At 50.6% G+C, this 15,631-nt stretch overlaps 2 protein-coding genes across 2 annotated transcripts in view; one reads left to right on the forward strand and one right to left on the reverse strand.

Moving 5' to 3' along the window:
• Positions 1–645: 645 nt before the first annotated feature.
• Positions 646–3,136, reverse strand: FJX1 (four-jointed box kinase 1). Its single transcript, XM_060606362.3, has one exon. The coding sequence runs from the start codon at positions 2,866–2,868 to the stop codon at positions 1,567–1,569; it is 1,302 nt and encodes a 433-aa protein (XP_060462345.2). The 5' UTR covers positions 2,869–3,136; the 3' UTR covers positions 646–1,566.
• Positions 2,518–15,631, forward strand: part of PAMR1 (peptidase domain containing associated with muscle regeneration 1) — a 158,764-nt gene continuing 145,650 nt past the window's right edge. Inside the window, exons 1-2 of the mRNA XM_060606361.2 lie at positions 2,518–2,626; positions 4,338–4,431. The gene's annotated coding sequence lies outside the window, so the exon portion shown is untranslated. The remainder of the gene's footprint in view (positions 2,627–4,337; positions 4,432–15,631) is intronic.

A 15,631-nucleotide genomic window follows, 5' to 3' on the forward strand; every position in this document is an offset into this window, starting at 1 on the left:
CTTGGTCTCACCATGGCTATTCTGAGGGGACTGTGCAATTAGTACCTGGGGGGGAAAAAAACTCTTAAGAGAGTTGGAGAGGTCCAGATGTTGGAGATTATGACCTCCTGGATAAAATGGAATTTAACGAAAAGAGTTCATTTATGACTTTCTCTCCCTATTTGCAGTATGTGTTCAGCTTATTATCTGTACATATTGTGATGCACAGCAATTACAATGCTGAAAATAATGGGCAACACGTGTCCACTGTAGTTAAGTTTAAAAGGGGGGGCATTTGTCACATTTTAGTCTGCACATCTGGTTCTACAATATTTGCCAACTGATTAATATAGAAATATATTGCAGTGAAAATCCTTTCACATTAAAGTTTTATTTGCCAGGAAGTAGAATTCTTTCCTTTCCTCTCTCTCCCCCACATTTTATGCTGAACTCTGAAATTTCCAGCGCTAGGGTTCATCTGAGCAAACAGGACAGAGAATCTGCTCTTGCCTTTGTTTAATTCTCCAAGTTCTGATAGTGACAATTGGGATATATATGCATCCTTTGTTTTGTAAAGCACATCCACAAGGGAGAAACCCTAAGGCTTATTCTAAAAAGCTGGTAGGGCATCAGATATCTCCCACACTTAAAACCACATAAATTAAATTCTAAATTTTAAACTCCCTTTTATTGAAATATAAGTCTGTTTAGCATATTTACAACACTTTATGCACATATATACACAGAAGGCAAATTCTGTCAAATAAAAAAGTTTTTCTTAATAAAAAATTAAAATAAAAACAAAGTAAAGTGCATGAAATTCATTTTCTTCTGGTGAACATCATCATTGTCAAAATTTTGGTCGATGGGGAGGGGGGAGGAAGAAGAAATTCATTACTTGACTCAGCGCATACAGCTGGTCCTGTATTTGTAGCCCTTAGGCCAAAATGACAAGTGGTAAGGAACAAGTCAGACTCATTGTCAGGGTCTGTAGGACCCCCACCCCGGTTCCGAAGGTCCTGCTCTCTTTGTCCTATCGGGAGCCTTCCCCCAGCTCCTAACAGTGATCTCACCATCACGGTGCTGGAACAAAGGCGGAACACAGGAAGGGGGCTCCACCAGCCAATGTCACAGCCCAGCTCCGGGGCCACCAGCGCAGCGTTTGGTAGGAAATGCAGGATTAGCTCAACGGCTCAAACAGAAGTTTTCCTTTTTCGGAAGGGGAATGCGGGGGCCAAGGAACGGGATGCATCTCCCACGGAGACGGCCACCCGGGGGCCAAACTCCGCAGCCCGTTTCTTCGGATCCAAACTCAGTGCTGGCACAGGGTAGAATCCTTTCAGAGGCTGGGCGGAAGGAATGGTTCACCTCTTCCCCCGGTGAGTTCGTCCTCCCAGAACTTTGAGAGGAAACAGCAGGAGACGGAGAGAAAGGGGCAGGTGGGTGAAGCTGAAGTTTTGGCCTCCCTCCCGCTCCGGCCACTGGCTGGGCGTTGGCCGGCTGGTCCCCCGCGGCGGCCGAAGCGACGGCCCTTCCCCCATCAGCCATTCCTCAGCCAGGGGTCTCTCTCTCTTCCTCCAGGGTACGCTAAGTCCCCGGTCGGCGGCCGTACTTGGCCTTACAGTGCAAAATGTGCTTGGCGAGGAAGTCGAGGCGGCGCTGCAGCAGCTGAGCGTGGGGGTCGGCGAGCGCGGCCAGCTCGGGGAAGCGAGGCTCGTGGCGCTGGTAGAGGCGCAGCAGCCGGGCGGCCGCGTCCTGGCCGCGGTGCAGCTCCAGGACGCGCCGCGCAGTCCGCTCGCGGAACACGCACACCGACTGCAGCAGCGGCTCGTTATATTTGTCCCACATGCCCGCCACCCGGTAGCCGTGCACCAAGCCCGCCTCGTTGTCCAGAAAGACCAGCGCCCCGCCGGGGCCGCGGTGCAGGTTGCTGGTGGCGCGCTGCATGACGCGCGGGTCCCACTGCAGGCTGAAGAGGTTGCTGACGAGCCGGTCGAAGTTGGCCGTCAGATAGTCAAAAAGGATCAAGTCGGTCCACTGCACCAGGTCCACCAGCTCCGCCTGGCTGCGGTTGGCCAGCTCGCCCCCGGCGGCACGCAGGGGCCGCAGCTGGCCGTCCTCCGAGCGCCAGGGCGCGGGCACCACCACGTCCGTGAGGTTGGGCAGCCAGCGCGTCAGGCTCACCACGCTGCCCTCCGTCCAGTGTGCGGCACGAAGCTCCTCCTGCACCTGCGCCCACTGCGCGCCGCGAGCCTCCACCCGGGCCAGTGCCAGCGGCGGCACGTGGCGCTGGAGGCCCAGCAGGCGCGCCAGGTAGTAGGACAGGGCCTCGCCCTGTATCTGCTCGGGGTTGATGCCGTAGCGCACGCAGGCGCGGGTGCCGTCGGAAAAGCGGGCCAGCCGGTTGGAGCTGCGCCCGCAGCCGCCGCGCTCCAGGGCCACCACCCGGGCGCCGCGCGCCGCCTCCAGCCACGCCGCCGCCTGCGACTCCGAGAAGCCGCGGGGCACCTGCTCCTCCAGGCCGCGGCTCCAGAAGACGCCCCCGTGCACCACGGCGCGCCCCTCCGGCCCGAGCCGCCGGGCTGGCACGTGTCGCTCGCGCTCGCCCGGGGGCCGCCGGGGCGGGCCGTCCGCGCCGGCCGCCAAGGTGAGCAGCGCCCGGAAAGTTTTCAGGGAGCCGCCGCGGGCGTCCCGCGCCAGGGGCGGGGGCAGGGGGAAGCGAGGCGCGGGCCCCGGGCCGCCGCTCCGGGCCGGGCGCCGCGGGAGTCGGTCTTCGGGCGGCTGGGTGCGCGGCGGCAGGAGCCCGCCCCACAGCGCCAGCAGCGAGCCCAGCGCCAGCAGCCAGAGCCCCGCGGCGGCGGCGGCGGCGTCCCGCATCCTCCTGCCCATGCTCCCCCGGCCGTGCCGGGGCCGCCGCCGCTTCAAGCCGAGCCCGGGCGCCGGGGTCCCGGCGGCGAGGCGGGCCCGGCAGCGTGCTGGCTCCGGGGCTCCGGGCGCCTCAGCCCCATCGCGGCAGCGGGGCTCTGCCTGGCGCTCCGCCCCGCGCTGGGAACTCGCCTCGCCGCCGCTTCCCAGCTGCTTTTGTATTTCGCTGTGAGACCCTCGGGCGGGCGCGATTCACAGGCGCCCGGACCACGTGGGAGCGAGGGGGATCCCCCTCCCCCTCCGCGGCCGCGGCTCCCCGCCCCCCACTTCCCCGCCCCCTTCCCCTCCTCTTCCCCTTAAAGCGGCGATGGCTCTTTCCGAGCGGGAGAGGCGGCCCCACTTCGGTCGGGGACTTAGCGGCCTGGAGGAAGCCGGGCTGGCGGCGCCCGCGCGGGGGCGTCGGAGGGGGCGGCACCGAGCTGGAGTGGCGCCGGGTAGGAGGGCCGCGGCTCGGTCCCTGGTTGGAGAGGTCGCCGGGTCCCCGCGCCGGGGCAGCGCCGGCCTCCTGCAAAGTTCAGACTGACCCCTGCCGCGCTCTGGGCGCCGCCTGGCGAATGTTGGGGCGGGTCCCTTCGCCTGCTCGCTTTCCGACGGTGTGATTCACCCTGCCTTTATGTAAATCCCTGGGAATCTCTTCGAGCCACGGAGGATGTGACTCCAGCCCGGTTAGAGGAACCGTCTGTAGCAAACAACTTTGAACCGACCCCGCTTTCCGACTGTGCTTACCGCGGCGGGCCGCTGCGGGCGTGTGCGCTTTGACGTTGGTGGTTCCGTCTTTCCCGTGGGACTCACGGGGGCATTAAACCTGGCTGTGCAAGTAATAGAACACCTAGGGCAGCTCCTAGCCTTTCGTTCATCGATTCAACAAAGCGTCGGTCTCAGGGCAGTAAAACCCACAGATTCTCCCCGTGTCCGAGGAGCTGACGTTCCTGGGAGAGGTTCAGGTTGCTAAGAGAGCATTGTGTAACCCAGGATCCGACCTAGTGCAGGAGGTAGAGGTGCCAGGGACACACACACACACACACACACTCTCTCTCTCTCTCTCTCTCTCTCTCTCACTCTCAAGAAATGATACAGTTTTGCCCACGAGGAAACTGAAGCAGGGAGAAGGCTTGCTCAATATGCTAGACTTAGCAAGTGCACAAACTAAAATTCAAACTTGGGCCTTCTGGCGGCGTGCCACCTGATTTTCCCTTCATCAAGAAGCTCATTACTTTATCAAGTTGCCAGCATCTTCATTTTTTTTTTTAAATCGTTGTCATTTAGCCAGTTACTTTCGTCTCCAAAAGTGACTTTCAATTCGAATGAAAAAGAATCCTGATATTACATTTGACTTGCTGGTTTAATGGCTTAAGGGAAAAATAAATGATTGGGGAGGGGGTGGAAGAGAAAAAACCCAAAACAATGACATAACAGACCACATTGTCTTCCAGCCGCCTCTGGGTTCAAGCCACCAGGAAGGCTCTTGGATAAGAATTGACTTTCCCCCTTCCCTCTCTGCAGGAGCATGTCCCAGAAACAAAACAGGTAAGACACAGGATGGGGGTGGGGTGGGGGTGAAGGTGGAATCCACCTCCTGAAAGCAGGGGTTTGACATGTTTTCTTGCATGTGTTTCTTTTCTCTCTTTATCCTCCATCAGGTGCACATGGGGGTTTTTGACTTTATGAGCTCATCAGCTGGCACTGATTATATTTTATTCTCCAAAGAATGAATGTTTAGTTATAGGGCAGACGCCCTCATGTTTGTGGCTGAACAGAGGCATCAACAGACCGTATCTGGAGCCTTCTAGTGCTTACCCTATATGCCCTCAAGTGTTTCCATATTGGCTGAAGTGTGGAGTCTTTGTTGAATCTGTTCCACACCACACAGCTATATCGTGCCTTTTTATAGATCTTATCTGATGATGCGCTGACTGTGGCTCCCATATGTATGCATCAAAACATACTAATTCAGTAAAAGATACTTTCTGCTCTGTGTGTGCTCTGTACCTTCTGTTTCCCTAAAGGGCAGGGACTAATGTTTCTTGACAACCTTTTATTTTTCTTACCACCTAATATAATATATTACACCAAATAGATGCTCAGTAAATTGAATTTGATTTTTTGTCTTTTGGTTTAACTTCTGAGAATTTTTTTTTTTTTTTTAAACGCGATGCTTTCAGCTTGGGTAAACTGTAAGCAAGATCTCCACCTTGTGGGCACAAGTGGAATATCATCTGTGTATGCATGTTTCACAGGATAATTCATTATTTCAGTTAAATTCTGAGAATATTAGGCGGCTACCACAGTCCGTGACATGTCCTAGGTGCTATGAGGAAGTGAAAAGTAGTCGGCGTCTTTGTCCTTTTAGCTGTTAACAAAAACTATAGAGAACTGCCAGGGATAGTTCACTGTAAACTATGAGGCAAGGAGTCCCTCTTGTTTGTTTCAGGGCTGCCTGGCACCGTGCCTGGCACTTAGTGGGTGTTCAATACGATTTGGTGAATAAGTCATTGGAATGTTAATGAGATTAAGTTTCGGCAAGTGGCACGTTGGTTTTTTTATTTTTATTTTTTTTTTACTTTATTATTTTTTTTAACGTTTATTTATTTTTGAGACAGAGAGACACAGAGTGTGAACGGGGGAGGGTCAGAGAGAGGGAGACACAGAATCCGAAACAGGCTCCAGGCTCTGAGCTGTCAGCCCAGAGCCCGACGCGGGGCTCGAACTCACGGACCGCGAGATCACGACCTGAGCCGAAGTCGGCCGCTTAACTGACTGAGCCACCCAGGCGCCCCAGTTTTTTTTATTTTTTTAATAAAATCTGTGTACTACTAAAAGGTACAAAATAAGAACTTTCATTCAGTTTAAAAGGGAAAAAATATTGGTGAAGGCTCCACATAATGTAGGAAGAGGAAGCACGTGGCTTTCCTTCAGGGAGAGCTGGCCTCCAACCCAGCAACTCCACATCCCGGAATCTTTCAGTCATGTTCCTGGTACTGACGAAGAAAACTGGGCCTTAAAGAGGTTGGCTAAGCTCTTACCCCTAGGAGGATGGGCTGACCTTATCCTAGCCCTTTGCCCGTAGCTACAGGACTGAACGCACCTCATACCACAATGGGATGCGCTAACAGAAACGAACAAGTGCAATGAAATGCAGAGTTCCGTAAAACCAAAGGAATAAGCCAAAACGAAAACGCAAGCCCCCAATGGAATGCAGTTTTAAAATGGTCTTTGATGATTTTAGAGAGTATTTAAACACACCCCTGTGTTTTTACCTGTGAGATGACCACACTCCCTCCTGCCTTTACTTCCCAGTCCAAGGACACTCCTCTCCCCCGCTCCTGGCCAAGTCACTGTGGCTCAGACTGTGGGATAGCACAGTCTGACACTTGCTTGCGGATAAAGGAAGGTGCTGCTCATCTGTCCCTATGAACCTATTTTCACCTTGAAAACTTTCTTAATATTCCTCGGAGCTTCTCCCTGAGCCTTGACTTCCAGTTGCTTCAAATTTTTCCATAGTTCTGTTTGAAGAATGATGTGGCTCATTTAACAGTGCCTCCTGGGGAAGAGGGTGGGGGTGGAGTGGAGGGTTGGGAGCAGGGCTGGAGGCTTGGAGTTGGAACGCTTCCCAAGTCTGGCATTTCCACATTCTGGCTGTTTCCTTTCTGGCCAGTTATTTCCCTTCTATGAGTTTAGATTTCCACATCTGAGAAATGAGGGTAATAAATCCTACCTACCTCACGCAGTTGTTAGGACGTGTGAGCAAGATATTAATAATCACCACAAAGCTGGCGGCAAACACCGAGTGGGCTTATTATGGGCTTGGCACGGGGCTAAGCCCCGCACACGTGTTATCTGCTTTAACCTTTCCAGCAAATATGATTGTCCCCGTTTTACAGATTGGAATGCTGAAGCCTAGCCAATGACTAGCCTGAAGCCATATAGTAAGTAAAGGGCAGGGCTGAGATTCTAGAATGATGGAGGACAAACCCTTTGCAAAAAAAAAAAAAAAAAAAAAAAAAAATTATTGCATTAAATCCAAGTAGACTCAACTCAGATTACATTTTGCTTTGAAATGTTCTCTGGGGTTGCTACTAAGTGAAACGGTTAAGAGACCAAATCCTCAAGCCAAATTGGGTTTAAAACTTCCCGGGCATGTAACCTTAAGTTACTTGACCTCGCTGTGCCTCAGTGTACTCATTTGTAAAGTGTGGTTGTACGAGTATTGTTGGTGTTACTAATACCTAATGGTAACAATTATGTAACATCTGATGATTAACACTACTTATCGGTAACAAACCTTGTAGGTCATTGTGAGGATTAAATTAGCTCCTGTATTTAAAATGCTTAAAAGACTATCTGAGTTCATTCTTCTAGTATTTGTGTGACTATGTGTGAGTTTATTAGCTCTGTGACCCTGGGCAGCTTTCTAACCTCTCTGGGCCATGGTTTTATTTGGGTCTGCCTTTCCCCCATTCTCTGTCCCGTAGGGTACCGTATTTTTCTGCTTGAGGATCACTTTCCCTTCCTTGGCATGTGTCTATTGGGTCTTGAGCTCAAGAATTGCTTAACTGATCCCGTCCTCACATACCTGGCTGCCAGGGGCAGGTATTTACACACCTTGTTCCAGGTAAATCCTGCTGGATAGCTACAAGGAGGTCAGGAAATGTAGTAGACTTTGCAACTAATCTGTCTGCCTGAATGAGTCCTGCTTTTAAGAATATACCGTGTTTCTGGAAAGAAAGTCAAAATTGACATAAACCCGTAATTTATGGTGAGAATAGCATTTTTATGAACCTCTTTATTCCCTTTTTGACCTGCTTTTGAAAAAGATTCCTGTAGCCACTGGTGTTAGAAACTAGCATCTAAAGGTTAGTGCTCTGGCGAATTAATTTAGCAAGTTTTAAAGCCGTTGCCGAGACGAACCTGTCAGATAGCGTCATACTCTAGTTACAGGGTGTGGTGATAAAAATACCAGGCTGGGCATTTGGGGACAGGAGTTTTTTTTTTCTCTGCTATAATTTAGTTCAACTGCAATTTTGTCTTCAAGTGGCGAAGGCCAAGAACTGGGCAGTAAGTGATGGGCCATCTGTTTTTCTCTCCTCATTAACGCCTGTGTTGGGAGCTTTGGTTGGTTCTCTTCAGCTTTCTCTTTTGTCCTTCTTCCCGGGCAGCTCCCCATTCTCCTCCCTGCGCCTGGGGCTGGAAGAGAAGCTGAGCCCTGGTTGGGCTAAGCCAGTCATGGTGTTTTCAATCCCCTTGCCCGCGTTAGGTGTAGGCATAGGCTTGTGACACCATTCTGGCCAGTGAGACCTGGAAGACCCCAGAGATGTTTCCGGAAAAGGTATCCATATTATGGCAAAAAGACACGGAAAAGGTGTGGCCCCTTTTCTCCGTGGTTCAGGTCCAGCTGTGAGGGCTGGAATAGGACAGTCACTGTATAACTGCAAAGGGAGCTAAGAGGACACAGTGAGGCGGGCAGAGCAGAAGGAAGGAGCCTGGGTCCTTGGTAATGTCATCAAGCCCTCAAATTAATCCGCCCTGAAGCCACCTTTCCTCTGGACTTCTTGCGTGGTTGAACGCTCTCCAAATTGGGGCTTTTTGCTGTTTGCAGACCAGTGATTCCTAGATGATACCATCTCTCACAGAGGAGCTTACAAACCAGAGAGGAGCCAACACGTAAATAGGTCTCTCCCATCACAACTGTGCTCCTGGGCAGGCAGCGAAGTGAAGTCTTTAGGCACATGTGCCCTGCAGCCGGGTCCAGTCTTGCATTTGCTAGTTGTGCCATCTTGGGAAGGTCACTTAACCTCTCTGAGCCCATTAACTTATCTGAAAAGTGGAGATGATAACTGTGCCTGCCTCGTAACATTATTGTGTGGATGAAATGCACATTAAGCACTTAGTAAGTTGCTCAGTAAATATTATTGATTGCTCTAGCAATTATGGAAATATAAGCTATATGGGAACACGGAGGAGGGAGCAACAGATTCTGTCTACCGGGAAAGGCCAGGAAGGCTCCACCAAGGAGGCAGATGTTAAGCTGAGTCTGGAAGGGTAAGTGGGGGTTTGCAGGTCAGGCTTCGGGGAGAAGGGCATTCAGGCGAGCAGAGGGAACAACATGGGAGCTCAGCAGCCATGTGCCCACGGGCAGATTACCACATCCTTCAGGAGCTCAATTTCCTCATCCTTAAAAGCACTTGAGTATGTGGGATTAGCTTAATCCGCTTTTGATAAAAGAAACAATTCTCAGGCCCCCTCCCTAGTTTGGGAAGCCCCGGGTCAGAGATCTTCTACAGCCCCTTCGTCACCCATCTAGGACTGTTTCCCTGCACCCTGAAGACATTCACTCAACAAACATTTCCCACTAAAGGGGGTGGCGCTCCCCAGCTTTGTTGATTTCTTTGTTCATTGCCACCCAGAGCTTTATCCGGTGTGCAATTAGCAATGCTGTCCCTGCTCAGCTTCCTTGGGAGCCCTGCACATCTCATCAGTCAGATAGATGCTGAAGCTTAATTAAGCTTGTAAAGCTTTCTGATTTTCTCAGATGAAAGGTGGCCCATAAGTACCAGGTTTTATTTTGGTGGCTCCTGCCAAGGGTTATTATAAATAGGGCTTCGTGTGCACTGGCTGAGCTCTTAGGTTGATAATGTGTCAAGACCAATCGAGGCTTCTGCGAGTGGAGATATTATCATAATGGTTCCATCATATGCAGTGGGTGTTAATGGAAGGGGCTGTGGAAAAAAAAAGAAAAAAACGTGGTGCAGGCAGCACACCCGGGATAGAGGTGGCTGCCAGTGAAATATCGGCTGCTCATGGGATCTCCATCATAATCATTAGCTATATTAGCCTTGGAGCCATTCCTCTGCCGTCTCTTTTAGACCAGACTCAAACTCAAATAAAAAATGGATGCTTTAACTCCAAATGAAAATATATTCCTTTGCTGCTTTTTAAAATCCATTTACATTAAAATGATGGCCAGCAGGTAAGTAATTCATAACCGGGGGCTCCCTGCAGTGCGGACGAGTGTCATCAGAACTGGTGAGCAGCCTAAGTGGGAAAGCAAGAGACCTGCAGACCCGGGAAGGTCATGGCCAGTGGGACTGAATAGGGGCTGGAAGGGGTAGCTAACAGGCACTCGCTAGTGGGGAGGAGTGAATGGAGAGATAGCTTCAAGTCTCAACAATGAGATGGGGGGAAGCTGGCTAGAAGGTCTTCAGTAGCACAGCCCTGGTTATGAGTGTGCCAGCTTCCTGGGCCCCAGGTTGCATCGCTTAAAACCAGTCTTCCGCATCCCATAGGCAGACGGTCGATAACATCTGGGGATGATGATGATGGCGACGGTGAAGATAGCAGCCGTCGTGTGGTGCCTTGTTGTTGGTTGAACCGCGTCCGCTCTTTTGAAATTCAGTTAATCTTTATCCAGATTCCTATTCCACGGTTTGGGAGGGTACAGAGACTTTCCCTCTATTTCTGAGGGTCCCTGGGGCTTTGTTCCTCAAGCTTGTCCCTCTGCACCTGCTTCCTGCGTTCCTATTTGTTGCCGTGGCCCCAGCATAAGTTAACGTGGCTGTCAAGTTCGGTGTCTTCATGACTCCTCCTCCACCAAATCCACTTGGACCGAAGGTATGAGTTTAGGGACTTTACCGAAGATCTTCGGGGCTTCCCAGACTTGAGCGGGGAGGGTGTCTCCTCACTGTGCAAGGCCTGCGTCCATCTAGCCTCCCTTTCCCGTCCTCTGTCTCCTCCTCTGCCCTTGGTGGAGAAACAGGCAGACTTCCCCCTTACTCCGCGTAACACGGGGCTACTCCCACTCAGGCCTCCTCAGGACCTCAGGTTCTATCTCAGGCCAACAAACTGTCAAAGTTTTTCTTGTGATCAAACTGGGAAGAGGATACCCGTGGACACAGATACCAACAGGGGGCTTCCTACACGCAAGGCGGTGTGCTGAGAGCTTTGCATGCACTTAATCTTTAAAACCCACCCCATCCTGCCCCGGAGTTGTTATTCAGCGTTGTGACAAGTAACACTTGGCCCAGGAGGCTTCCGCTAAGTGACACAAGAGGAATTCCAACTGTGGTCTGCCGAAAGAGCAAAGATACGTTAACCGCAATAGCACGTGGCCTCCTGGGGCTGAGAAACACCCTGGTGAGTTAGCAGAGGGACCTCTTGCTAGGGACTCGTCTCTTCCTCGGTACTGGCACATTGTCTTCCCCCAAGCATCGGAAACAGGTGCTTACTTAGATCTCTCCTGTGTTGCATGATTGAGCCCATCTACTACTGGGAGATATAGTGTGGACTGGAAAGTTCCGTGTGATTAATGTTGTATCAGGTGGGATAAGAATGGCTGGAAAAAAAGTGGGCTGACCTAACTGTCTCGGGGAGGGCGCCACTGCTCTGATTCTGGTCTCAGGGCCAGAATCGCCTGAGTATCGCACACAAGAATGCCCACTGTAATCTCTCCTCTGATTTCTCCCCTCCCCGAGAGCCAGCTCTGAGATGAGCAGGCCTCTGTGGGGCCGGTCATGTTTGTTACACACCATACACCGCAACGTGCTTTTGAACATCTCTGGTTCCTTTTCCTTTCAACTGAGGAAAAAAGGAAGCAAGAAACCTCAGAGGCCGTTTCTTGCCTGCCTGAGTTTAAAGAATGGCTGCATTTTAGGGACAATATGGGCCTAAGGAATAGCGGGAGAGGGCTGAGGGTTAATGACAGTGATATATTTATATAACCCTTTGCAGTCTTGCTGAGTACTCTCCCGTGCCAGTCTGTTGGATTTTTATACCATCCTGCTAGGGAGCAGGAGGGGGCAGGCGTGAGTGACTGTTCGATGTGCTGAAGGAGGAAGCTGAGCTTCATTGCGTTGTGTGATGAGCACAAGGTGAACAGCTAGTTCCTGGTGACCTGGAACTTGAACACACTTCACCTGACTTCCGCCTCAGAGCTTTCCCATAGCATTCCCTCTTTGCTCAGTTGTGTTCACACCTGCAGCCTCTGTCACTATTCTGGTTTTCCACATGGTTACAGGTTTATGTTACATGTATATTACAATGTCCACTAAAGCTCCTCGCTCCGGTAAGGAGGGAGGAAAAAAGAGCCCAGGGACAATTCCTAAAGAGCTAAAATATTTAAAAACTCCTCTCCCAATCAGTGGTGATGTCTATTTCTCCTGCTGGCATCTATGACAGAGAGGAGGAGGGAAAGAACAATCAAGAGAGTTAGGGGAAAAGAGAGGGATTATTGTAAAATCTTTTTCTTGGCTTGGCTCTTTCTGTTGGTTAAATAACCAGAGCATAAACAGGAGCTTTAACCCGAGGGAGTCAGAGGGAGGAAGTGGGAGAAATCACCAATCATTGGATTATTTTCTAAGTGACTTTTTGGGGGTTGGGGATGGGGGGGATCATAAAACAACCCAAAGTTGGCAAGGAAGAAATAGTAAGAAACAAAAATCTTTCTCTTTGTTCTCTGCTCCTGTGTAGGATACCCTTGCTCACACAGGGCAAAACCAAGCCAAGAGACTAAAGCAGGTCTTTTCCCACGGAGGGGATCATTAGTCTGGCAGCTCTGAGTGCCCCTTAAGATCAGCAAGGGAGCTGGACCACAAAGAAGTCCTCCTGCCTTGGTTTTCTCATGTGTAAGATGGGACATGAGTGCTTGCTTGCTTTTTGGGAGGTCTGGGAGAATTACATGAGATTATGGGAGTAGGTAAAATGGAGTACGTGAAAGGTCCCGATGGAGTTTCTGGCACGTTGCACATCATAGGCAGTCAGTCAGTATCACAAAGCACATGCCCAGCTGCATAGAGTTGTGTCTGAGAGGATACTTATAAGCTGTCAGTAATATTACTCCTGGAGAAGGGGTATGTGTATGTGTGTGTGTTGGGGGGGGGGTGGGGGGAGGCGCTTCGACTTTTTGTTGTATACATTTTTACTTTCAATGTCCTAGAGTGGTTGGGGAAGCATGCTGTGTAAATATTAATGGGTGTGTGTGGAGGGTCGAGTAAAAAGTTAGGATCACACAGAAAATAATAAAGAATGGGACATTTTGGTACTTCTGTCTTTGGGTGATTGTAAAATTTGTACCTGCTACATTTGAATTGGCTTGGGTGGCAAGCGAAAGAAGCTGACTAAGTCAAGGAGCGAAAATGGGATTTGGTGGAAGGACATTGGAAGAGTTCACCCATGGAAGAACTGGAAATTGGGTGTTGGAAAACACCAGAACTCAGGAGCCCTAGCTAGGTAAGCAGGAGGGCCTCCTGTCAGGGGAACAGGTGTAAGACAGCTTCGCCCCACCCCCCATCACCTTCCACTCAAGCTTTTACATTCCGGGGACAGGGAATCCGATTGGTCCGGTTTAGGACAAAAGTTTCTGCATCATCTGCTTAGCCAGCTTTTACCACCACGTGACAGGGCAGGTGGTATATAGGCGAGCGCTTCCTAGCTGGACCATCATGCACGTGACACTTCTGTGTTGCTTGATTTGGGGCACGTTATCACCTTGTGGTACTTTTTAGATAGGAATGGGAAGACTCTAACAATAAAATAAGTAGAGTTCGGCAGTCTCGACGGTGTATTGTACGCATCTTTGATAAGGAGCCAGTGAAAATCAGAACCAAGCAGCAGTCTGCCGTGACTCGTCATTCACGTGCCTAGCGACACGTCACAGGTGACACGCCTGCCTTGGGTCTGGGTAAATGTTCATTGCGATGGCAGACACACCCACACAACAATAACCGTGCGTGTCTGCTTTGACTCCCCCAGTTAGCAGATCCAGAATTTCCATAAATTTGTTTAGTGATGCCTCTCGGATTAGGAAAGGAGTTTGAGACCTTCCTTATTAAGGTAAACGGAAGTAATAGGACATCTGACATCTGTGATTGTTCTGTCACTAGCTGTTACTCTATGGTGATGGGGAGGCAGGGAACATGAAGAACTTGAATGTATGCAGGATATATTCGGTGGGTGGGTGTGTATGAGAGAGAGAGAGAGAGAGAGAGAGAGAGAGAGAGAGAATATTTCATTGCCCTAGGGCAGGATGATGTAGCCAGTCTTGCATAAGGCAAGCTCAGATCCGGCCCGCATTTTCTGTGCTGACCATCTGTGTTTCCCAGGAAAGAGGAGGCCAGCCAGGGCCTGAGAGGTTTAGGAAAAAGTGAGAAGCAGGAAGCACGGCCAGTCCAGGAGGGGCTGGAGGAATGCTTTGTGTCCTTGCAATGCTTCCTGGCAACGCCAGCACCACAGAGGCCTGGCTTGGCTGCCTCCTCTCCCGTTAGCCCCAGAAGCGTCCTTCCCAGTGTCAGTAAATCCTCTCGCTGGCCACCCACCAGTTCCTTGTGACTTTTTTTTTTTTTCCTAGGGATGGGTGTTGTTGGGGGAGATCATCAGAAACTACTTATTTGAAGGCAGAAGCCTCATCTCTACAAAGGATGGATAGACTGATAACAGGTAGCATTCACTGCATCTGGCTGTGTGCCAGGCAACCCCCATACCCTCACAAGCCCTTGCCGGTGGGTTTTATAACCCCTGTTTATAAACAAGGAAACCAGGGGCCTGAGAGCTTCAGTAGATCCCTCAAGTTGGCACAGCTCTTAAACGGAAAAGCCAGAGTGGAACCTGGGCCACTGTGTCTCCAGACCACTGAGACCTAATGCCTTCCCCATGTAGGAAAGCCAGCTCAGAAGGACCCAGGGCCCAGCAGCTCTGCCACCCGTCACTGGCTGCTCTGGGACGAGCCACAGAACAGGGAGCAGTCTCAGCCTTAACTATAACAAACAGGGATTTCTTATGCAATATCTTCTCCCCAAGCCAGCCAGCCCTATAATAATATAATTAAAAAATTTTTTTTAATGTTTATTTTTGAGAGAGAGAGAGAGATAGAGCATAAGCAGAGGAGGGGCAGAGAGAGAAGGGGACACAGAATGTGAAGCAGGCTCCAGGCTCTGAGGTGTCAGCACAGAGCCCAACGTAGGGCTTGAACTTGTGAACAGTGAGATTGTGACCTGAGCCAAAGTCAGACGCTCAACTGACTGAGCCACCCAGGAGCCCCTGTAATAATGTGATTTTAAGCCAAGCCTTCGAGGCTATTCTTTTGGGGGATGTTTGGGAGACCAAGGCTCCATGAACTTCCAGGAAATGCTATCCAACTGTGAGAGCCCTCTGAAGAGCCTTTCTTTCTTCCTTCCTTCCTTCCTTCCTTCCTTCCTTCCTTCCTTCCTCCCTCCCTCCCTCCCTCTCCCTCTCCCTCTCTTTCTTTCTTTCTTTCTTTCTTTCTTTCTTTCTTTCTTTCCCTAGTGTTTGTTTATTTTTGAGCGGGGAAGGGGCAGAGAGAGAGGAGGACATTGGATCTGAAGTGGGCTCTGTGTTGACAGGAGAGAGCCCAATGCGGGGCTCGAACTCACAAACCGTGAGATTATGACCTGAGCTGAAGTCGGACGCTTAACCGACTGAGCCACCCAGGCGCCCCTGAAGAGCCCTCTTTCTACGGCCCCTGTTGGAAAACTTTGTTCCTCATCTGCAGCTTCAGATGCTGAGTGTTCTAACCTCTAAAGTTGCTGGAACAGGGCCATTAGGCTGAATAGTTTTATTGGAATTAAAAATATTGTGTATTTTGTGCTAACTGCCTCTGGCCAGAACTGGAATAGAAACGACGTGGCTTCAGACGCTACCATGCACTAATTAAACCAGCAGAGAATGAAGCAACAGAAATACAACAACGACAAAAATGGGAGCTGTGGGCTTCAGGATA

This window comes from Panthera onca, chromosome D1 (assembly GCF_046562875.1).
Source record: "Panthera onca isolate mPanOnc1 chromosome D1, mPanOnc1 haplotype 2, whole genome shotgun sequence".
NCBI classification, from domain to species: Eukaryota; Metazoa; Chordata; class Mammalia; order Carnivora; family Felidae; genus Panthera; species Panthera onca.

Bases quoted from the DNA above. Each gene is read 5' to 3' on its own strand.
- FJX1 (XM_060606362.3), bottom strand. From the start codon at position 2,868: ATGGGCAGGAGGATGCGGGACGCCGCCGCCGCCGCCGCGGGGCTCTGG.